Below are 25,698 nucleotides of genomic sequence, written 5' to 3'. Positions count from 1 at the left end.
AGGGGCAGGTACTTTAGTCTACTCTCAAACTGAACATCCCAAAGACACTAGGCTCTGACCTCACAGCCCCTCTCATTCAAGATGATCAGAAACCACTTTGGAAATACCCAGCCTTTGAAGCACCTCAAATCAGATGACCTTTTCCAAAGTGATCTATGCTTGATGCAAATTGTACTACCTTGTTTATAAGACTGGAGCATAAAAGAGGACTGTGATTTCTGTCTGTTTATAAACTCCCTCAAAACACACACACACACACACACAACACACACACACACAACACACACACACGTGTGCACTCTCACTCATCAAGACCCACTTTTCTTAGACAGGGGTTGTAGCCCTGGCTGTCCTGGAATTCACTCTATAGACTAGCCTGGCCTTGAACTAAGAGACTTCCCCAGTGCTGAGATTAAAAGCACGTGTCACCACTGCCTGGGAAAACCCACTATTTTGTAATTACTTAAGTGCACGTAAATTAATTAAATCCAAATTGTAAATCTTTGTTTTGTTTTCTGAGGGTTTTTGTTGTTGTTGTTGTTTGGTTTGGTTTGGTTTGGTTTCTCAGGACAGTTTCTCTGTGCAGCTTTGGAGCCTATCCTGGAACTCTCTCTGTAGACCAGGCTGGCCTCAAACTCAAGAGATTCATCTGCCTCTGCCTCCCGAGTGCTGTGATTAAAGGTATGCACCACACTGCCTGGCTCAAACTGTACATCTTTTAAACCAGCATATTTTACCCCTGGCCTTCAACAGCAGAAGGAGCCTCACTGTAACCCTGTTCAGCATGCACTTCAACAAGCCACCTTATGATGTGAGGTGTCCTTCTGTACACTGCAAATACATGTTGCTTTTATTGGTTGATGAATAAAGCTATTTTGGCCTATGGCAGGGCAGAATATAGCTAGTTGGGAAATCTAAGCAGAGAGACAGGAAGAAAGAAGGCAGGATCAGGGGAGCTGCCAGCAGGCACCAGAAAATCAAGATGTGAGGTAACAAGCCACCAGCTGAGTGGTAAAATATAAACTAAGAGAAATAGGTTAATTCAAATGTAAGAGCTAGCCAGAAAAAGTCTGAGCCATTGGCCAAACAATTATAATTAATATTAAACCTCCAAATGATTATTTCATAAGCATCTGTAGGAACTGGCGGGCAGGAGAGAAACCTCCAGTTACAACCTTATCCTATGCAGAATTCAATTATTTTGTCATTTGATCACATAGCAAGAGACTGTGCCCAACAAAGACCAAAAAGCCATCAAGAATTCATAACAGCTGGACCAGTCAATGGCTCAGCAGATAAAGGCACCTGACACCTACCCTGACAACCTGAGTTTGATCTCCAGGACCCAAGGGGTAGAAGAGAACCAAATCCTACAAGTTGTCCTCTGACCGCCACACACGTGCCCCCCCCCCACACAAATAATGATAAACAAAATATTTTTATGCTTTCCTTTTTTAAAAAAAAAAACAAAATATTTTTTAGAAAAGAATTCAGAGTCAGGCATGGTGGCTCAATGCCTTTAATCCCAGCACTCAGCTGAGTATGAGGCCAGTCTGGTCTACAAAGTAAATTCCAGGACAGCCAGCACTATTACACAAAGAAACTGTCTCAAAAAACAAACAACAACAACAACAAAAAAAAATTCATGCCGGGCAGTGGTGGCACATGCCTTTAATCCTAGCACTTAGGAGGCAGAGGCAGGCGGATCTCTCTGAGTTTGAGGCTAGTCTGGTCTACAAGCGCTAGTTCCAGAGCAAGCTCCAAAGCTACAGAGAAACCCTGTCTCGAAAAAACAAAAACAAACAACAACAACAACAAAAAAAAAGAATTCACAACAGCAGCATGAAACAGAGATCAGTGTCTGGTAAGAGCACAAATTCATTACATAAATCCCTCTATACCAAAGAAAGCCCACAGGACCCTCAGAGAATCAAGCCTCTTGCACAGCCTAGAGAAATGGCTAACTTCTCTAGTAAAAGGTCTGCCTTTATAAAGGCCTGCTGACATCAGAACACTGATATGAGACTTTTCTAGCTTTCTCATGTCTAGTTTTAAGGATTTCAGAATAATCTTCAATCATTCAAAATTCTGTCATGCAGAGTTTCCCTGTGGTGTCAACAATAATCCATCAACCATTCAGTTCCTTCTAGCCAGCCCCTTGACTGTTATATTTCCTGATAGTGTGTCAGTAAAGGTAACAATGACATTTGCTTTGGATGAGAGTCAGGTGTCTTAGCTGGGATGTAGTAAAGAGCAAGGCCTAACTGAACACACCATGTGGCTTCCAGTGACACAGTAAGAGAGTTAAACTAGCACTTGTGGCAACTTTAGGGTGTGGTGTAATTAACCACCACCCAAGACAGTTACAACTCTTCAGTTCAGGCTACTCCTCTGCTTTACCAGATCTGATAAAAGGTACTTCCTAAGTCCACTTTATTCCTGAGCACAAAGGTGGCTGCTTTCACAATAGGGGACTGTATTTCCATAACTACTTGTAGGACTTGAGGTTCAGTCCAAGTTCAATCATTTGCAGTTCTACTTGCCTTCAGGGTCGTTCCACCACACTCTGCCAGAAAAATGCTTCAGGAAACCCTTTACCACACTATAGACGAGAAAACAAAGCCTTGTTCTTAGGGTGGTATCAAATCCCAGGAGTAGTATGAAATGTCTGAGGAGTACTGGGTCGCTAGACCAAATCACTCATTTTATAGATACCAAAACCCAAGGTGACATGATCATTTAGCACCTGAGCCTTAGCACGCAGGTTTTACCACTGTACTTTGTTGTCTTCACTAAAGAGAAGTAACTGCAGTTTAGATCTTGTGAAACCTGCCAGGTTTACTTATCCTGAAAGAGAACCACCTCAAACTAGACTAACAAAGAGCTGATCAGACTACGGATTTGTAAGATGCACCAGCCTTACTTCTAAAGAGTCAAACTCCTCTTGAATATGGATACTCATGTACAGCTTAACCTATTATTAAGACGTTCTCAGTGGAAACCCCAAAGGGAAAATAAGTCTCAATTACACAGCAAAATTTTCAGTCCTGATAATAATCTGAAACTGTCAATTTCGTTCTTTATACTTCCTTAGAGATTCCTTGGGGCAGAGGGAGTGGAAAGGGAAGAGGTCAAAGAGAAAGTGGGTAAGTGCTCTAGTTAAATTTAAATTATCTACAAACAACTGTATTTATGACATAATTGCCACCTACACTTGCCAGATGTTGCCAAGCATTATGATAAAAGTTAAACAGCATGAAATACTCTGGCTCTGATACCTGGCCAGACCCCAGAAGAATCCCCAGGTCTGAAATACATTGGCAAATTATCTACCTCTACCAACTAAGTCTACAGCACCATTTTCCTTTTTCCAGTTAGCTGGATTAATTTAATCATGTGGCTCCACATAACACAGACCAAACAGCAGAGCTGCTTATGCTACTGAGATATATAATTTTTGAGATGAAAGGACTAACAGATCACCTCCCAACCCTCTCATTGCACAGGAAAAGAAATCAAGGCCCACAGAGGTGAAGTGACTTGCCCAAGGCACCACAGACAGTTAACCATAGACACAGGGCCGGCTCAAAGCTCCACCTCCCAATCTGGTCTTTCACTCACTGCCCCTAAACTATAATTTTACTACTTTAAATCATAGTTCCCTGAGAGCCATAAGCCTAAATTATTTCAGGTCTGAAATTCCCCTTAGAATCCTACAGGGATAGATGAGATCAGCATTCTGCTTTGATATAAGGTTAGATCTTTCTAAGAAGACTAAAATAGAATTTATAGAATCTCTTAAAGATATGTACTATACCAAACAGCATAGCAAATTAGACAGGGTAGTTGTTTTTTTTAAATGTGTATGTGAGTTTGCCTGTATGTATAGTACTTAGTACTTAAGTACTTAAGGAGGCCAGAAGATGGCGCTGAATTTCCTGAAACTGTAGTAACAAGTGATTGTCAGCCATCATGTAGGTGCTGGGAATCGAACCTGGGTCCTCTGGAAGAGTAGTCTTACCCTCTGGAAGAGTAGCTCTTACCCTCTAAGCCATCTCTACAGCCCCCAGAGTGAGGTATTTTTTTTTTAATTCTAGATGAAAATTCCTGAGATCCTGCTATCCATGTAAGTGTGGGGGAATAATATTACAAAAAGTCATAGCCTTAACCGTCATAAAAAAAAATTCTTACAGGGGCTGGAGAGATAGCTCAGTGGTTAAGAACACTGCCTGCTGTTTCAGAGGTCCTGAGTTCAATTTCCAGCAACCACATGGTGGCTCACAACCATCTGTAGTAAGATCTGGTGTCCTCTTCTGACCTGCAGAACACTGCATACATAATGAATAAATAAATTAAAAAAAATTCTTACAGTACACACCAATCCAGACCTTTTCATAATTTAAAAAAAATTATGTTTTAGATGACATTAAAACTTACAGACTTAAGGGTACATGTTTTGATAAACACTATAGAATGGATAGTCAAACTAAATGTAATTAACAAATCCATTACTTTACATTTCATCTTGTGTGTATATGGTAAGAATATTTAATATCTAGTCTCTTAACAATTTTCAAGGACAGGCAAGATTGCTCAGCAGGTAAAGGCACTTGCTGCCAAGCCTGAAAACCTGAGATCAATCCTAGGAACCCACATGCCGGTAGGAGAGAATCCACAATTGTCCTCTGGCCTCTACATGCAAGCATAAATAGGTATGCACACACATAACTAATTAATAAATAAATGTAATAAAGAACAGAAGGAGTTAAAAACAATCATAAACACAAAATATTGCTACTAGCTGTAGCCACCACATTGTAGAATAGGCCTCCTGATCAGCCCAGTTTTGGTTGTTTTCTGTTTGTTTGTTTTTTGTTTTGTTTGGTTTGGTTTTTTGAGACAGGGTTTCCCAGTAGGTATGGAGCAAGTCCTAACTCACAGAGATCCACTTGTCTCTGCCTCTCAAGTACTGGGGTTAAAGGTGTGCATCACCACCACCCAGCTGACCAGCCCAGTTCTAATGATCTAAAAAAAAAAAAAGTCTCATAAAATGATTAGGATACAGCCATGCTCACTGCAGTTACTTTTTCAGCGTACATAAGGAAACACACATTACTGGCTTACTTCAACAGCAGAAATCATTTTAACCAGCCATAAATTGAAGGGCCTCACAAGGTAAGTTATGACTGTTTCACTAGAAGGAATAAGATGCTCACGCAAACGGAAGATATCAAACACTGATGTTTCTTGTGGTAAAATGTCTTACCAGCTGGCTGTGATGGCACATGCCTGCAATCTCAGCACTTGGAAGCTAAAGAAGGGAGGACAAATTCAAATCCAGCTTTTGTAACATAGTGAGTTTGAGTCACCCTGGCTCAAACTTGTCTCTGGGTAGGGAGCACAGTGGAGGTGGTTCAGTGAGTAAAGTGCTTTCTGCACAAGCATTAGAATCTGAGTTCTGATCCCTAGCACCTATGTAAAAATAAAAGCCAGGTATAGCAATCCATGTCTGCAACACCAGTACTAGGGGGCATACAACCAATCTAGCCAAAACAGTGAGTTCCAGGTTTTTGTTTGTTTGTTTGTTTTTTGTTTTTTTCAAGACAGGGTTTCTCTGTGTAACAGACCTAGCTGCCCTGGAACTAGCTCTTATAGACCAGGCTGGCCTCGAACTCACAAAGATCCGCCTGCCTCTGCCTCGTGGGTGCTGGGATTAAAGGTGTGCACCACCACCGCCCGGCCTAAGAGACCCTGTTTCAAACAATATGCTGGAGAACAATAAAAGACACTCAATGTTGACATCTAGCTTCCACACATACATGTACATGCAAGTATGCATACACAGATGAGCACACACATGAACATACACCCCCCCCCCACAATAACATCAGATTCCCTAATTTCAATATAGCTTTCTCACATATTCAGACAAAGACAGGTAAGCATAAAAACTGCTTGGAAGACTATGTTGGAACTAACAAATCTATAGGCCTGTGACTTTTAAATGAAGAAATGAAAGAACAAAGCCAGAGGAGCCAGTTGGCATGGAGCACCACTGCCTTCTCTAGCTTATCAAGTGGTGGGCAGGAAACAGAAGCAGGAAGGAGTACCCACAGGGAGACAGCAGTCTCTAGGTTCAAAAAGAAGCCTTTCCAGCAACGAAGTAACAGAATCTGCCCCTGAAAAAAAAAAAATGGCTGTTCAGGGCAGGGATGGAGGAGGTGGAGGAAGAACATACTTTTCACACTCTCTGTGCACAGGCCCAATCCTCACCCCCACCCCCTGGCATTTCTCTTCCTAAGGTCACCATCCCGGCCAGGCTCTGTGTACTCTGGAGGCCATCCAACCTTACTGCCAACTTCTTTGGGTCCTTGGGTATCTGCACAGTGAGGCAAGGACACTAAGTTTCTACATTTTGTTTTGCTTTTCTCCCTCTTGAAAACTGAGAAATATTAATATCTCTCTAAGTGCTAAGAAGCAAAACAAATGTTAAGAATTTCAAGGTAGATGAGGATGTGGCTCAGTTGGTACAGTGCTTACCTAGCATGCATGAGGCTCCAAGCTGGAGCTCCAGTACCACTTTTTTATAATCCTAGCACTTGGGAAGTGGAGGTGGAAAGTACAAGGGTTCAAAGGAGTTTAAAACCAGTCTGGGATACACCTGATTTCTGTCTCAAAAATTAATTAATTAAATAGTAAAAAAATAAAGAATTTCAAAACAAGAATTACATAAATATAATGAAGAACACTTAACAAAGAATATTGGTGGTAGCCAAGGATATCATTAGAAAGTAAATAAAACTCAAAAACCTGATTATCCACTCTGTCTTAAACATGTTTACTCCCATCTCTCATGGACAGCCAGCAACAGTACAATAGATGGTGCTGCCAGAGAGAAGCTGGAAAGAGGACGGGAAGAAGAAAATGTGTTTACTTTGTGATGTCTGAGGAAGAGTTTAAGCAGTGAAAAGATTCTCACCAGATGTCACTCCCATTTTACATCCTGGGACTGTACTTCAACCATCTAGATACAGTATATCATTTACTTTTGCTTCTTCTCTCTCTCTTTTCTCTACGTAGCCCTGGCCCTGGCTGTCCTTAAATTCACAAAGATCTGCCTGTTTCTGCCTCTTCTGCCTGCTTCTGAGTGCTGAAATTAAAGATGTGCACCACCATGCCCAGTCATACCATTTTCTGACGATGCTGAATAACTCAACAAATATCTATTAGCACAATGTAGTGCCTGGATATGGAATGTCCTTCTGTGTATGTATTGCTTTTATTGGTTAATGAATAAAGCTGCTTTTTCCTATGGCAGGGCAGAATATAGCCAGAATATAGACTTAATCTACATGAGACTCTGTCTCAAAAAAAAAATAAAATAAAATAAAAAAAGAAGGGTCTAGCAAAGTGGTTCAGAGGGTAGAGAAGCTTACTACTAAGTCTGGTGACCTGAGTTCTATCCTGGAACCTATACATAGTGTTAGCAGACAAACAACTCACAAGTCATCCTCTGACACACACACAAAATTAAAAAAAAAAAACACAATAATAATCATTACAAAAGAGATTCTGGGGGCTGGAGAGATAGCTCAGTGGTTAAGAGCATTGGCTGCTCTTCCAAAGGACTTGGGTTCAATTCCCAGCACCCACATGGCAGCTCACAACTGTCTGTAGTCCCCATTTCAGGGGATCTGACATTTCTCATACAGAGTATATATAGGCAAAACGCAAGTGCACATTAAATAAATAAATCTTGAAAAAAAAGGAGATTCTGACTCCTGCCCTCACAGCATCTACTATCCATTAAAGAGTCAGAGCAGTCGATATCACAAACAGAAAGCGACAAGCTGCTATAAGCACTATGAAAGAGACAGAAAGCCGCAGAAGAGTAACAGAAATCTGGTCTTTTGATGGGATGGGTTGCGCTTGAAGGGTAGAGATTTTGGTTCAAAAGTGTTTTGAGTTAATAGCCATAGCAAGAAAGGAAGAACCCAGGCAGTGGACAAAGCCTGTGCAGAGGCTACGAGATTGAAAATAATTTGCCACGTTTAAGGACCTCTAGGATCAGTGTGGCTAGAAAGAGAAACTGGACAGGGAACAGGAATAGATAGGGCTAGAGAAGATAGCAGAAACTGGAACATGCCATAAAGTGAGCCATAAAGGCCAGAATCAACTTAACATGTCCCGTTCACTGTTTAACTATGGACACCCCCACAGAAGCAGCAGGACCATAGGCTGTTTGTTATACAGCAAAAGAGACCTAGAAGGAAAAACCCCACTCCTGAACAGTGAAGCAGTCTACACATCAAACACAGATAATCTGTGGGCATATAGTGGGGGTCCTTCCTCATGTTTTAACTGATACTATATTACATTACACTACATTAATGTCGCATAGATGGTTTATAGCTGACTATTGGGGTTACACAGCAAAACCTCATGGGAAAGCTTAAAGAGGACTTCCAGTGAACCCAAACTCAAGGTTTGCGTTCTACGACCCCAAGTCTAAGAGTATTCGCTAACCAACCGCATCACATGTGATCAGAATGACCATTAAGCCTCTCTTTCGAGTAACCCCATCTGTCTCCACAGTACCTATACCCATTCTAGGGTGACTTTTAGTACAATAGAGAGAAATCTAGAACCCTAGAGACCAAGATAAGTCACTGAATCATGACCTTCATTACTCAAGGAGGCTGGCAAGGACTTGCAGGATTTATCAATCTCTTCCAGGCACTCCCTGCCTCACTCAACTTCCTGTTGGCTGACTCTTCGGTTTCTTTTACTTGCTAATTCATTTATTTCAACTCCACTCTCAGACTGGGCCCTTGTTTTTATCCTCCACAAGTACAGAAAGAGGCTTGTTATGTAGAACCCCCAAAGCTTACTCCTTCAAAAGCTCCTGCCTTCAAGGAGCTGACCACCTAGCAGAGGAATTATGTAAAACAATGCAAAAGCATGTTCCATAATGGTGCCTCCTGACAGTTGACTTGGCAACATCACCAATCCCTGCCCAGAGCAATTCCTACCTTCAAAGTCCCCCTACCTTTCTAGGTCAGGTCCTCACATTCCTGTGCCTAGCTTGTGTCCATTTGACTCCAAAACTTGTGAATAACCTTCTCAAAATCAAAATTCAAAAAAAAATCCAAAGTTGCCAGGTGTAGTGGTGTACATATTTAATCCCTGAACTCATTAGACCGAGCCAGGAGGATCTCTGTGAGTTTGAGGACAGCTTGGTCTACACAGTAGTTCTAGGCCAGCCGATGGTACAGAGTCAGACCAGCCTTATAAACAAAAAACAAAACAAAACACCAAGGTCTGGAGATAGCCCTACAAGTCTGGCATATGCTTAATGATTTTGGGGGGTTGAGGGGGGTGATTCTGGGCAGGGCTCTTCCAATTATCCAGGAATCAGTTTTTGGTTCTTTTTTTGTTTTGTTTTGTTTTGTTTTTGGAGACAGGGTTTCTCTATGTTACAGCTCTGGCTGTCCTGGAACTTGCTCTGGAGATCAAACTGGCCTGGAACTCAGAGATCCATCTGCCTCTGCCTCATGAGTGCTAGGATTAAAGGCCTGTGCCACCACCACTGGCTTCAGCGTTCAGGTCTATTGGAAAAGAGTGGGCTGGATGGAGCCTTTTAGTTCTGCTGTGTGAGCACCCACAACTTACTAGGACTTCGCCTCTCCTCAGGCTTTGCTGTCATGCTTCTAACCCCAGCCCATCAAACCATGTCCAAAATCCACATAGAGGCTATAGAAATCTTGATGCCTTCAAACACAGTCATTCCTAATCCTTCCCTGCCACACCCTGGTGTCTCCACTTACCTCAAAATATTACAACGCTGGATATTAGTAATTATCTGATTCACTTTAGGATTTAGGGTAGGGAAAGAAATACCAAAGAATTTTTTTTTAAAAAAAACTAAAACAAAAATGTTGTAGGGACCAGAGGCTGATTTCTAACTATAAGCACAAGGTATATACTCTTAAAGCATCCACATCTAAACCTAAGGGGAGAACCCTCCTTCTCTCCAACCACAGATCAGATAAGGGACTGAGTTTTACCACACACTAAGAACTCTAGAGATTTCCAAGTACTCAGCCCTCAGAGCAGGAATAGGGCTGGTCTTAGAAGAAACCATGGTTTGACTCTCTGTTAGTTAAGCAGCAAAACTATAGATAAATGTCTTAATCAGTCTGTGCAAGGAAACTGTTTTCTTCTTTGTATAACCAGACCAGACCATGACAATTAGAAAATGACCCCAACAGAATTATGGGGAAATATTGCTGGATTAAGCAGAGCAAACAGTACCTTTGAGGTGAGAGACTCTTCAAATCTGGTTTTACAACAAAGAAGTATTTTAACTTCTTTGGTGATGTTACAGATGTTACTACAGTAGGAAAAAATTTTAATTTTAGTTAATGTAAAACACACACGCACACATCATGTACATTTAGAAACAGAGTCATCAGAAAAAAAAATCAAGAAACTGTTGGGGAATTTCTCTAATTTTAATTTTTTCTTGTTACCATTAAAAAATCAACAATGGGAGCTCTTGGATTTTCAAATCTGAAAACTGTTGCCACCACTTCTCCAGAAGATGAGACAGACGAGAAACAAACTGGAGTACAGACCTGCATGTTGACTCCTACACTACGTGATGTGATGTTTAACAGAGTGTTGTGCTAGGAGCAGTGCTCAGGAAAAATCCTGTGTTTTCTGGAGTCTTCCAAATAAGCTGAGCCTTATTTGATGGAAACACACCCACTGACTCACCAGGCTCCCTACTCTACATGTTCCTCTTATTTAAAAACTAAACAAAACCCATTTTCAACATTTACTTAGTATGTATAAGTGTATGTCTGTGCATGCATACGTAGAAATCGGTTTTTGAGGAAAGGTCAGCTTTCAGGAGCCAGTTTTCTCCGTCTACCATGTTGGTTCCAGGGAGTCAACTCAGGTAGTCAGGATTGGTAGCAAGCTGATTTATTCACCGAGACATCTCCTATCCCTACACAATGTTTTAAATAAGTAGAATAGGCTAGGCAGTGTAGTGCATGCCTTTAGTCCCAACACTCAGGAGGCAGAGGTAGATGGATCTCTGTAAGTTCGAGGCCAGTCTGGTCTGGAAAGTGAATTACAGAATAGTCAGGGCTACACTGAGAAACCCTGTCTCCAAAAACGAAAAACAAAACAAATGTATGTACTGATGTATACACAGTATGTTAAGACCTATACAATATGCCACAATCAAATCAGAGTAATTGGCATATCCATCATCTCATGTATCATTCTGAATGTTAGGAACATTCAAAATCTGGGGCTGGAGCCAGTTAAGAGCACTGGCTGCTCTTGCAGAGGACCCAGGTTGGATTCCGTGTACCATGGCTCATAGCTGCCTGTAACTCCTGTTTCAGGGACCTAATGCTCTCTTCTGACCTCCACAGGGACCAGGTATACACAAGGCAAACATACATACATGCAGGCAAAATATTCATACAATAAAAATAAAGATATTAAATTTTAAAAAGAAACATTCAAAACCCTTTCCAACTATTTCAAAATCTTTAATAGATTATCACTAACTACATTCTATTGTGCTACCAAACACCTTCTAATTCCCTAACTACATATTTTTAAAATATCTATTTGTTTGTTTGGGAGGAGGGGCATGTGCCAGGGCACATGTGTGGAAGTCAGAGGATAATGTGGAGTAGTCAGATCTCTGCTTCCATCATGTGGGTTCTGGGGATAGAATTCGGGTCATTAAGTTTGGTAGTCAGTGCCTTTACCTAATGAATCATCTCACCAGTAACTAACTATATTTTAATTACCTGCCCTCTCCATCTTCTTCACCCTCTCCCCTGTCAGCCTCTGGTACGTTTACTTTTTTCCCCTGAGATGGGGTCTTAACCTATGTAGCTCAGGTTGTCTTGAACAGGCTTCCTGTTTTGGCCTCCCAAGTTCTGGGATTACAGGCATGTGTTTGATAATCACTATTCTACTACCTGTTTCTACGAGATCAATGTCTTCAGCTTGAATATGTGAATAAGAACACATGGCATCTGTCAATGTCTGGCTTATTTCACTTAATATATGTCCTCCATCCACATTATCACAAGTGACAGGATTTCATTTTTTTCATGACTGGATAATATTCATACTTATATTTTTTATACATACATAAATATATATGTATGAATGTCTTGCCTGCATGCATATCGGTTTGCCACAGTGTGTCTGTGGAGGTCAGAAGAGGGTATCAGAGTTCTTAACCACTGAACAATCTCTCCAGCCCTGACTGGATAGCATTCTATTGTGTATACATGACACATTTCTTTATCTGTTCATCTACAAATGAACACCTAGGTTGATTGCCTACCATGGCAATTTTGAGTAGTGGCACACTAAACACAGGACATAGCTATGTCCTTGGCACATGGACTTCTAGGAAAGTACATGCTTCACTCTTGTACTTTAAGGACCCAACTTACTCCCTCCATAAATGCCTTTCACCCACTTTCCTTAGCTACTTCATTATTGCTATGAAGTTCCTGCTTGCAAACTTTAATATCACAAGGATGTTTTACTTGTCAGGGTTTGGTGAGAGAACCTGGAAATCTGGGTTGTTTTAATTTTCAAGTCTCTTAATAAACAAAGAAAGCAAAAATAAGTGTTAGGTACCTTCTAATGAACATCTATAGGAGGCTGCAGAAATAGTTCAGTGGTTAGGAGCACTGGCTGTACTTCCAGAAGACCTGGGTTCAATTCCCAGCATCCACATGGCAGTTCACAACTGTCTATAACTCCAGTTCCAGAGGACCTGACACCCTCATACAGACATACATACATGAAGGCAAAACAATGTTCAATGCACATGAAATAAAAATAAATTATTAAAAAAACTATTACTAAAAAATCTGTATAGACTTCTTGCAGTTCAGTTATTTATTAAGTGTATTTGAATAGAAGGCCAGCTATCAGATAATGCTAATAATAGCAATTTTCAACAGTTTGTGCTCAAAAAATAAGCATCTATGGCTCTTAAGTTAACCTGTTTTTGAAAAGTAACAAAAGAAAATGTTGACTAGCTGTGGAGCTAGCTTTGTCAGTAATGTTCTTGCCATGCAAAGGCAAGGACCTGAGTTTGATCCTTAGCACCATGTAAAAGACCCGGTACTGTGGCATGCACTTATAATCCCAATTCTGGGGCATCAGAGCAGGCAGATCCCTGGGACTTACTGGACAGTCAGCCTAGCTTAATTAATAAGCCTCAAGTTTGAGTGAAAGACCATGTCTCAAAAAATTAAATTAGGGGCTGGAGAAATGGCTCAGTGAATAAGATACCTTATTGCTCTTGAAGAAGACCCTAGTAGTTTGGTTCTCAGCACCCACATGATAGCTCACAACCATCTGGAACTCCAGTCCCAAGAGATCAAATGCCTCTTCTAGAAGTTCTTTGTTTTGTTTTTGGTTTGGTTTGTTTTGGTTTTTTTTTTTTTTTTTTTTGAGACGGGTTTCTCTGTGTAGCTATGGCTGTCCTGGAACTTGCTCTGTAGACCAGGCTGGCCTTGAACTCACTGAGATCCACCTGCCTCTGCCTCCCAAGTGCTGGGATTAAAGGCATGTGCCACCACTGCCCAGTCTCTAGTCTGTAATCTTTAAGAGGATTTCAATGATAATGTGTATTTTATTCGGTTAGAGGGGCTTTCAGAACATTTGCTTGGGTGGATAGACACACCTGAGTATGCTGCACCTACATAAGCTCCTCATGTCAGCAGTGAGATCTAGTTGTTCCACTGCCAAACTCCATCATGTTAATAATGGTGGTGATCAGTCCATTTCATCCTTCACTTAGTGTGAGGTTTCACTATTTAAAAAAAAAAATGACCCTTGACCCAGGATCATCTTCTTGTATTAAACATGATTTCCTTAGTTAGTGGGCTAATTAATAATTATAATTCAAAACCACATTGTTCTTCAGTGGAACATCTCTCCTCCCCCATCTCAGATGAGAGGACAATTGTTTGACTATGTCTCAGGAGTGTTTGTCATGGAAACTGAATTTCATCCTACATTTCTGAACAAACAGTGCTGTCAGATCCCCAGAACTTGATGTTGCCATTGATCTCTGGCTGAGCCAGAGGAGCTTGTTGACTAAGGTAAACCATTTTTCTTAAAATTAATGGCCTGTGACTCCTGAGGGGCCTTGCAGGTGTGAGAGGAACATCTGCACAGAAGGCCACAGCTGTACCAAGGATGTGTTACTTGCCGCAGTACTCCTAGTCTGAACTCAAATTAGTCATCTGGACTCACCTAGGAAACTTTTAAAGCTCCATGCCCAGCTACTATCCCAGATGAAGGAAATCAAAATCTCTGGGCATATTTTAAAAAGATGTCTTAAACCCCAGGTAGAGGCCTTTTAGGTAATCCCTGTGCAGAACTGTGAGCTTGATGCCAGTCTGGTCTACAAAGAGAGCTCCAGAACAGCCAGAGCTATTACAGAGAAATCCTGTGTCAAAAAACCAAAAAGCAAAACTAAAAACAAACAAACAAAAAACACACCAAAAAAAAAAAAGATTATAGAATAGAGACAGCCAAAGTGGCATCTTTCTCTATCATTACCCTTGAAATCCACCAGCCATTTGCTTGAAGTTGAAATTGTCCCTTGTGCTCGGAAATGGGAAATGGTGGCACAGCCTGCAATGAGGGCACACACCTTTAATCCCATCACTCAGGAAGTGGAGGCAGACAGATCTCTGAGTTTGAGGACAGCTTGGTCTACAGAGAGAGTTCTAGGATAGCTAGGACTACACAGAGAACCCTGTCTCAAATAAAAGAAGAGAGGACGGGAGGGAGGGAGGATGAATGAATAAATTTTTTAAAAAAATTAGCCTGTTTTATTGTTCTTAATGAACCTGAAAGGGAAATTCAATGAGTATTTGCTGAGTGCCTACACTACAGTGGGTTTGGCTAACACCGCATGCTAAACTCCATAAAGGAGAAAAAAATAGAAAAGAAAAGCAGGGTTGTCTATGGCTCTAGCACAAATCAATCAGCACACACACAACAGGATACCTTCCTGTTCCCCAACCCCCTGTTATACTCTTCACCTAGGCTAATTTGAGTCTCTCTATGGTACAAGGGCCCAAGGGCCCATGGGTCCTCACTCTTTCCTGTCATTGCAGGCCCACTTCCCGGGTGTTAGAATTGCTTGGGAGGTGAGGCCTCTGCAGAGACAGTTCTGTCTCTTCAGGGTTTCCTGGTGAAGGCTTTGGCAGAGTTGGTAATAAGAAGTTAGTTAAGGACTTCTAAGACAAGTTTTCAGTTTTGCTATTTCAGACATATTACCAGGCGAGAAGTTACTGAAAAACATGCACCTGCTCGGATATTATTAGCCCTCAAAGAAATGAGCTTAAACTGCAAATCTGGTTTAGTTGGCCTCTTGATCTTAACCCTCTGGAGCTGGGTCAGGCCACTAAAAACTCTTGACAAGAGTTTCTCAGATGAAGGCAGTATGCCTAGCTTAAGCTGAAGCTCCACACAACACAGGGTAGCAGGTCACAGCTCATGTGGGAAGAATATACACCATTTAAGTAAGCATTTTCCACCTTACCAACAAGCCTACCAGATGGTCCTTCTCCAAACCCTCCTTAGTCCACTCCTCAGGTTAACACGAATAGCTGTACTGATGAGTTCTAACATAAGCCCCAGGACAAAGAACTGCAAAGGGTCAGGAGACAGCTTCCAGTGAAAAGCAAGAGGATCCGGTTCAAAATTTTTTCTGCCACTCACATACAACCTAAGACAGATTCCTACACCTCTCTGGCCCTGGCTTCCTAATCTGTTTTTCTGGAGGGTAAGGGTTTCAACCTGAGAGAGAAGGGTTGTACCTGGGAGGGAGTTGGGAGGTGGCAGTTGCCTAAACTTCACTCTCCAAACCTTCAATGTCTCCCCGCTGTCACGGATGGACTGGATGAGATGGCTGAGACTGACCCTAGTGCCCCCACGAGCCTACACATTTATTCATATATGCTACTACAGTTCAAAATATTTCTAGAACTTTAAAGAAACTCACTTCAAAAACTATACTCGTGAATCCCCTAAGTGGTAGAAAGTGCTAATGATCTGAGGGTGGGTTTCATTTCAATAAACCAGTAAAGATCTAATCCAAGTGTTTGCAATAAACTGCAATCAAACTAAGCAATAGTTGTGGTCAAAGCTGCAGTGTGACTCACATAGACATTATATTCAGTGAAGACCAGAAGGAAATGGGAACTGTTTTAAGTTATGTAAGGATAACTGGCTTAAGAATAAATACATGTAATTTTTAAAAGATTCCTTTTTGTTTTAGGGTTATTGAAAAGTTATTTGGGCAGAACATGGTGGCTAGAAAGGCAGAGGCAAAGGATCACACAAGTTAGATTAGGCCAGCCTAGTCTACACTTTGAGTCCCAGGCCAGCCAGGGCTACATAGGGAAATCATGGCTCAAAAACAAAACAAAACAAAATTTTTTTACAAGTTATTTTGGTGCTGGGCATGGTAGCACGTGTATTTAACCCTAGCACCCAGAAGGCAGAGGCAGGGGAATCTCTGTGAGTTTAAGGGCAGCCTGGTCTACTTAGTGAGTTCTAGGGTAGCCAGGGTTATACAAATGCCCTTCCTCAATTTAAAAAAAAAAAAGGTGATGGGCGGTAGCAGCACAGGCCTTTAATCCCAGAACTCTGGAGGCAGAGGTAGGTAGATCTCTGGGTTTGAGGTCAACCTGATCTACAAGAGCTAGTTCCAGGATAGCTAGGGCTATTATACAGAGAAACCCTGTCCCAGAAAGAAAAAAAAAAAAAAGGTTATTTTGTTTAAAGTTACTACATGATTACAAAGTTATAAATAACAAAAATGTTAAAAAAAAAAAAAAGAAAAGAAAGAAAAGCAGGGGTGGGGGGAGCATATTTGTATAACATATTGACCTGATGAAGTAATTATTCTGAAAGTAATACATTCTTATGGATAAATAGGTTCAGGTATTTTTGTAGGGAAAGAAAATAAAGCAAAATAAAATAAAAAACAACAACAACAAAAACTCAAAGTAATAACTTTAATATCAATTGGCACTTTAATCTTCCTAAGAAAAATAGCTGCACCAACAAGCCATGAAAAGAACAAAAGTCTTCAAAAGGACAACTAATACATTACCTCTTGATTCATGAACAATCTTCAGACAACACTGTAAATGGTCTCATAACCAAATACAAAGAATCTTATCTGCAGGAGACAGGCTACCATCAAAACTAAAGTCACAGGATTACCCTGAGGAGTTGTAGAGTGCTCGTGGGGACTGCATCTGCTAGAAAGCTGATCTGAAACCACTGCAGAGCAAAGGAAGCTGAGATGAGCCATTTAAAAGCCAGCATAAGGCACCACCGTTCTCCGCAATGCTTAATTACATAGGAGTCAGGGAGACCGCCAAGGTTATTTTCATCCTGAAAACATAAGCCAAATATTTTTCACTCAACTTAAAGAAATCAGCTTACTCTAAAATGGCTGTCTTATCAATTTAATGTTGATTCTATGCTTTAAAATACCTCCAACTGTTGGAGAGATTGCTCAGTGGTTAAGACCTGGGTTTGATTCCCAGCACTCACAGGGCAGCTCACAACTGTCTGTAAAGCTAGTTCCAGGAAGATCTGATATAGCCTCTGCAGGAACAAGGTACATATGTGGTACAAAGACATACAAGCAGGTAAAATACCTGTACATATAAAAATAATAAAATTAAAACAAATATCCAACAGTACTTGAGGTTCAGAAAAGAACTATAAATCTATACATACAATCACAAATTTCAGTGCTAGAAACTATTTCCAGCAAATAATTGAGCAATTAAGATACATACAAGAGTTTAACAATGAGGTGGTTCATCATATATTAATTATTATCAATATCAAAATTAAAAACATCCTTATTAGGCCAAGTGGTGGTAGAGCACGCCTTTAATTCCAGCACTCAGGAGGCAGAGGCAGGCGGATCTCTGTGAGTTTGAGGACATAGAGTTCTAGGACTGGTTTCATTGGCTCCATAGGTATTGAGAAAACCTGTCTCAAAAAACAAAAATAAATAAATAAATAAATCCTCATTATCTAAATGATCAAACTATGGTACATCTATTCAGAAGTACTATGTAGACAGTATGATATTACAGAATTAAATTTACTGAGAGAGAGATATCTGTGTTTCAGTCTGGGAAAGAAAAACATTATCTATGTAAATTTGTACACAGAAAAAAATGTCTGAAAGAATATCAAGATAATGCATATCAGAACCACAATGAATTACCACTCATACCCACTAGAGAACTATAAGAAAAGACGGTGAGTGCCCCCATGTACACTGCAGGTGAGAATATAAGATAGTGATGAGGCTGGCCATTCATCAAAAGGTTAAATATGCAGTTATCACATGCTCCAGCAGTTCTACACCAAGAAAAACTAGCACTTAAGTGTTCTTAGCAACCTCCATAGAAGCCCAAATGTAGAAATAAGCCACATGGCCATCGACTGCTAGGTGTGGTGTGTCCACAGACAGAAATATTATTCTGCAACTAAAAGGAAAGAAATACTGTTCTATATAAACGGGGGGGGCAGAATATGGATCAAAAAAGCTAATTTTAAGACACAAGTATTACATGATTCCATTCATATGAAATATGCAAAACGAGCAAATGTACTAAGATAGAAAGTAGGTTAGTACTGTAGAGAACAGGAGGTTGAGGTGGGAAAAGGGAGTAACAACTAATGAATAAAATTATTTGTGGAAAACGTACAATTCTATCAATACACTAAAAACTATAGGATTAAACTTTTTAATGAGTGAACTATCATTCCACAAAGCTATTGAAAATGTTAATGGGGTGATGTTTGATTTGTAGTGATTATACAGGGGGTTTAATTTCATCTTGAGTTTTTTAAAATTTGCCATGTTAACATACACGGCTGAATCAAAGGCAATACACCTGTCCTGTAAGACTAGGAAAATGGAAACAACCCCACAACTCCAGCAAGGCAACTGCTAGGCAAACCATGGCTCAGTGCTCTTCCAACCCAATCAATCAGGACTCCATCCCCCAACCTGTAGGTGGATACAAACGCTCAAATCTTTACATGGATGATGGTTAAAATTTTAAGAAGAAATGTAAGTAACAGCCTTATGATTATTTGCTTTTAATTTCTACTTTTCCCCAAAGGGTAGGGTGTACTCATCCACACATCTCTGCAGTATGTCACTCTAAGGCAGGCGAGCCTGTGGAATATGGTAAAGCTAAAGCCACAGCACAATCTTTAGCATCGGGAGACACAGCCAACCAACACCCTTATTCACAGAGTATGAGTCACCATCCCTCTTTTTTAAGTCAGCACCACTCTCTGATCATCTTGGCTAGGCGACAGGCTCCAAATTATCTGAAAATAATATGAACTAAATCCATTAAAATGACATTAAATGTTTCTCCTCTATATCATTTCTGTGGGGAAAATATTTGATCATTATAACACACAAAATAGAGCTGGGCGGTGGTGGCGCACGCCTTTAATCCCAGCACTTGGGAGGCAGAGGCAGGCAGATCTCTGTGAGTTGGAGGCCAGCCTGGTCTATAAGACCTAGTTCCAGTACAGGCTCCAAAGCTGCAGAGAAACCCTGTCTCGAAAAAACTAAATACACACACAAAATACTAAAGTTACAGATGACTTTAGATCTCAAACACAAGGAGAATTTCAACGAAAATCAAATAGACATTCAATGAGTCTTCACCTGAAAATGGCATGGAAAACCTGAAGCAACCACCTCCCCTAGATCCATGAAGGTGAAAATGTGCCACCAGACAGTGTGACGACACCTTTACGTGGCTCACTGGATTCCTATTCAGGATCATACTCTATCTTTAAATTTAAAAATTTTATTTTTATTATTGATATATATACATATACATATATGCCAACATGTATGTATATGTGTACCACATACATGCCTGTTGCCTCAGAGGTTAGAAAAGGATGCTGAATCCCATGAAACTGGAATTAAGCTGTTCTTAGTCTCCATATGGGTGCTGGGGAATCAAACCCAGGTCCTCTATAAGACCAGTAAATACTCTTTTTTAAAAAAAAAAAAATTACTTTTATGTGCATTGGTGTTTTTCCTACCTGTATGAGGGTGTTGAATCCTCCGGAACTAGAGTTGCAGATGGTTGTGAGCCACCATGTTGGTGCTGGAAATTGAACCTGGGTGCTCTTAACTGCTGAGCCATATCTCCAGACCATAAATGCTCTTTCTTTAGAGAAAGTCTCATATACAGTTTCTTGCTGTTCTGAAACACTATCTTGCTGAAGAAAGCTGTGGGAAGCTAGCTGAATTAATAAAACATGCAGGTGTGCACAACTACAGTTTAAATTCATATCAACAATCCTGATATCATCAGCAATGAAGCAACTACTCCTAGCCACAGAATAAATAGCTCCATGTCTCCTACTAGGATAATTCATGCAAGTAACGACTATCAAAAAAAATGATAAACAAGGCCATTTTTGGCTGAGATTTATCTCTCAGAGGCACATCATGTTTCTTACACATATGGCCCTTGGTTCTCAGTGTCTTTTTCTTGACCCCCATCAAGCCAAATACTGACTAAATAAAAAATTAGCTGAGCTAATTTTTTTGTTTTGTTTTTCGAGATAAGGTTTCTCTGTAGCTTTGGAGCCTACCCTGGAACTCCCTTTGTAGATCAGGCTAGTCTCAAACTCACAGAGATCCACCTGCCTCTGCCTCCCAAGTGCTGGGATTAAAGGTGTATACTACCACGTCCACACGCTAATTTTTTTTTAAACAAAAGCATTTGGTCTCACATGCCTTTGAGTATAATTGAGTGAAGTAGCATCCATGTAAAATTAACTAATATCAGATATAAGGTAGGAAAAAAGGGGAAACATTCTGGATTGGCAAGAGCAGCCTTCAGGACTTACTAATAAGGACATTACTGCATTTTGGATCTTGTAGCCTAGTGTCTCAACCAATAATGAGTCAGTGTCTGGCTCAGTGAAAAACACTCTGAAAGAAAATCACAGCATTGCTTCCAATGTACTAGCTACTTCATCAATCAAAACAAAGTACCAAAAAAAAAAAAAAAATCCCCGCGAAGGCATAGCACAGCACTTAGATGATGTAGAGTAAAAGGCACTTTGCAGGGAGATAGAGAACACACATTCACTATCTATTATGAGCAAGGTATCTGCCTTCTCAAGCACTAGCTGTCCCCGTTTCACACATCAGGAAACGGAGTCCCTAAAAAGAAAAATAGCTTGCTGGAGAACACAGTTAGCTAGCAAGTTATCAGTTAGAACTCAGGTCTGTCTAACAGCTGCTGCATTCTGCCCAAAGTCATTGCTGCCTACTCTAAGTACGAGTTCTGCTCTAACTTCAAATTTTAAAATACTAATTCTTACCATGTTTGGAGTTGAAATCTTTTATTAGAAGAAAAAGTGAAATTTGACCTTTCATCTAAAAAAGTTACAGTAAAACCTCCTTTGATAAGGGTCTGGAATCTTTCCCATGAACTCTGACAAGTTTGGGTTCCCGAGCATACTCGAAAATACTGACATAAACTAAAATTAAAATAAAGTTATTTTTTGGCTCTTTACCCTATGTTGCTGAATGACAAAAACACTAGAATCTAGTGAAAGAAGAGTAAACACAAAGTTGTGGGGAAGAAAACCATATACATCCGCTATGAAAATATGAAATGATCAATTTCCACATCGAACATTCAGCCATTCTATTTATATTCTTATTTGTGAGCAAATACCAGGCAGCAATCAACCAACCCAACGTGAAGTGTTCAAGTTCAAAACCTGGTGATCCTAGTAATGAAAAGTAGATTTTTTTTTCTTTTTAATTAGGAAAGAAAAAACAAAACAATCCTCCCAAAACACCTACGGTCTGCCATTATGAAAATGCATATATATAAATTTTCCTTTGAGGAGAAAAAAACACCTTGAATTTGAAAAAGCAGACCTTCTTTAATACTTCAATAGTTTCTAAATTCTAATTTCTTGCTACTCCGTGAGCACAATTATTTACCTACAAGGCATAAGAGTTCAAAGAGTTCGCCAGAGTTAACAACGCGGCTGGCCCGCGGGTCACCACACATGCCAACCCTCCACCAGGACACCTGGTACACGATATGCCGTATTAAAGGGAACACGGTACCTTCAAAGAGGTCATTAAACAGAACCAGTATAAATGCGCCATGCCTACATCCTGAACAGTGTGTTTTTCTTAACAAAAAAAAAAAAAAATTAAGCCCTTAGTTCTTCCAACTATAAGATGAAAATGGCCATGTCCGCCCACAAAATGTCCTCTTTAGCCAAAGTGTCCAAACCCTAAGTGGATAAAGAAACAAATAAATATAAACCGGGCCCAAAAAGATGAGACGTTTCTGACGGCCCCACACGTGACACTGCTTTAAGTTTTGAAGTGACTTCAACTCTGGCCCACACATCGGGTCTTTAAAAGGGTCCAATGCCCACAGCTTACTAGCAAACCAAAATACTGGCAGGAAGCCCCCTGCCTCCGAAAACAAAGAAACCTTCGGGGCAGGTAAGCAGAGCCCAGCAGCTGGGAAAAACAAACAAACCAACCAACCAAAAACCCGCCGTACCCAATTCCCAGCTGCATTCGTTTCGTAAAGTCGCATTTTTAAAAACTTTCGAGCAAAGATTCAAAACTCCAGCCACCAGCAGCTTCGCCCGGCTTCGGGTGTCCTTCGAGGCCCCGGCGGCAGAGCGGGCGCCCACCTGTGGAGACGGCGGGGCAGGTGGGCAGCGTTCCCGGGGCTCGGGCCTTCGGGAGACAGTCCCGAGCCGTCGCGCGCGCGCGTCCGAGCCCCGGAGCCGCTGGCCGCCTCAGCCGCGCTGGCCCCGGAGGCGCCTGGGGAGGAGGATGCCTGTGTGCGGCCGGCCGCCTCACCCCGCCGCCAAGCCTCCGGCTGTCGCCTCAACCAAGGCGCCCGGCCTCCCGGCGCTGCCGCCGCCGCCGCGGCCCGGCTCGGACGCCAGCCACCACGGCCGCGCGACTCGCCTCCGGCCACAAGCCCGCCCGTCCCCGAGCCGCACTCCCCCGGTCACTCACCCCGGGGCTGGGCGGCGGTAGCAGCAGCGCCAGCAAGAGTAATAGCCACTGGGCCGGCATGGCGGGGACGCGGCCCTGGCTCCGGGCTCCGCCGGCCGGTTCTGGGGACGTAGTGGACAGAGGGCTGGGCGGGGGTGCCGCGACGACAGCGCGGCACCAGCGGAGGAACGGAGGACACGGAGCTGACTGAGCGACGGCGACACCCCCATTCCCGGCCCTATAAGTGCCTTGTGCTGCGGCTCTTCCGGTCGGGGCGGGCTAAAGGGCGGTTCGGGGGCGGAGCCTTTAGAAGGCGGAGTCACTGTCTGGATTGGGAGGAGCCTTCGATGGTTTGGGGCGTGGTGATCGTGAGAGGGTGAGGTTAGAACGAAACCGAGGCGGGGCTAGCTTCGGGCTGCCTTGCGTCTTTGGGCATCAGAGGCCAGGGAACCTTGGCTTTCGGTTTTTGTGGTCGCTGTGCTTTCGAATAGATAAACCTGTCCGCAGGAAAACTGACTTCTGTCACCCCACCGGAGGCCCCACTCTCCCGACGATGGACCCGCGCGGCACGAGGCTTGGTCTGGGAGAAGGGGCTGCCCAACAGCTCTCCATTTCCCTGCTACCAGCAACCACTTACTAGGGTTGCCTAGGCGACCTCTGAAGCAAGGGTTTCAGCCGCTGCCCCATCCCCGTGGCCTCACTGCGGAGGGTCCTCCAGCTGTGCCTAATCCAGCTCGAAGGTCTCATCCTTCCCTTGCCTTGCCCTCAGGAATTCCCCCCCAATTCATGTCCCGCAGCCATCCGTTCCCCTCGGTATGAACTACAGCCAAGTCATTCACCAAAAATTGTAAGAAGGAAATCATGTGGCTCCTTGTGCATATGTGTTTACGTGACCTTTGTAGATGTGGCCTGGCGAAGCTTGAGATGACATGTGTCACAATTCTTTAGAGAGGGTGTGGGTGGGCTGAGGACTCCAAGGTCTATTTAAGGGTTGTGGGTTATTAATCAGAATTAACGAGTCCAACAAGTTGTTTGGTCACTGGGTCCCAAGCTGCCCTCCACTGAGCTGGAAGAGGGAGGGCAGAACTTGTTTATAATAGGAAACACTAACATTCAGAGCACAAGGAAAAAGTAGCTTAGGTTTTATTCCAGTAGAAAAATGGAGTTGCTGAGAGTGTACCTCAGTTGATAATGCTGGGCTACTTCTCCAGCACTGGAAAAACTGGGTGTGCTGGCCACGCCTGTGATCCCAGCACTCTGGAGGTGAACTGGAAAGTCAAAGTAATCCCTTGGCTAGATAGTAAGTTTGAGACTAGCCTGGGCTACATGGGACCACTGAAGGAGGGAAGCAGGGACAAATTCTCTAATTTTTCCCCGTCTTGGTCCTTTGACAGCCTGTGGTAATTTTCAAGTTTTTTTTTAAATATTTATTTATTTATTTATTTATTTATTATGTATACAATGTTCTGTCTGTGTGTATGTCTGCAGGCCAGAAGAGGACACCAGACCTTATTACAGATGGCTGTGAGCCACCATGTGGTTGCTGGGAATTGAACTCAGGACCTTTGGAAGAGCAGGCAATGCTCTTAACCACTGAGCCATCTCTCCAGCCCAATTTTCAAGTTTTTGAGGAAAAATGTAATCCTAGAAAAAAACAGCAAAGAATTAGTGTATATGGTTGTGTAGAAGGGGACACACTAAGTGTCCAGTCTGTGTGTACTTTGGGTCAACTCTGTCTAACTATAACACACATAACTGTCCCTAGGAAAACCAAATCCTGGAGTGAAAGTTACTATTCCCAACACACACACACACACACACACACACACACACACACACGGGGCAATTCCTATCACACTGCAGAATAAAGCTTGGAGGGGGGAATCTTGGCAGTTTTGAAATCAGCAGACACAATTTGAAGTGTTATCCACATGTCTCGATGCAAATAGGTCTGGGATTAACGGGGGGGGGGGGGGACACACTAGAGGCTCCAACCCTTCTGGGCATGGTGGTCCAGGCAGCCGTGGAACACTGGAGCCCTGAACTGGGGAGGAACTCTTCAGTGACTGATTACATGTCCAGACTGCAAGCTGACAGAAGGACATTTAAGACCCATATGCTCGGGTTTCCAAATAAAAAAGCTTGGAGCCAGTGAGATGGCTCACACTCAGCAGATAAAAATGCTTGATGTACAAGTCTGATGACCTGACTTTGATCCCCACAACTGCCGGTGAAATGAGAGATGAACCTCTCGGAAGTTGCCGCCTGACCCCTACCTGTGCATTGTAGCACATTCGAACCCACACTCATACTCACATCACACAGTACACACTCATACTCACATCACACAGTACACACTCATACATCACACAGTACACACTCATACTCACATCACACAGTACACACTCATACTCACATCACACAGTACACACTCATACATCACATCACACAGTACACAATCACACATCACACAGTACACACTCATACTCACATCACACAGTACACACTCATACATCACACAGTACACATTCATACATCACACA

At 42.1% G+C, this 25,698-nt stretch overlaps 1 protein-coding gene across 1 annotated transcript in view; it reads right to left on the bottom strand.

The window, feature by feature from the left end:
• Ern1 (endoplasmic reticulum to nucleus signaling 1) overlaps nt 1-23,376 on the bottom strand; it is a 91,060-nt gene extending 67,684 nt beyond the window's left edge. The window contains exon 1 of the mRNA XM_041635812.1: nt 23,177-23,376. Within this exon, the coding sequence (XP_041491746.1) occupies nt 23,177-23,236 (60 nt within the window). The 5' untranslated portion in view covers nt 23,237-23,376. The remainder of the gene's footprint in view (nt 1-23,176) is intronic.
• Between the last annotated feature and the right edge of the window lie 2,322 nt (nt 23,377-25,698).

The sequence above is a fragment of the Microtus oregoni genome, unplaced genomic scaffold (assembly GCF_018167655.1).
Source record: "Microtus oregoni isolate MIOR12 unplaced genomic scaffold, Mior012 000048F_ref0000485, whole genome shotgun sequence".
NCBI lineage: Eukaryota > Metazoa > Chordata > Mammalia > Rodentia > Cricetidae > Microtus > Microtus oregoni.
Note: the sequence above shows the minus strand (reverse complement) of the source record. Positions and strands in the feature narration are given on the sequence as shown.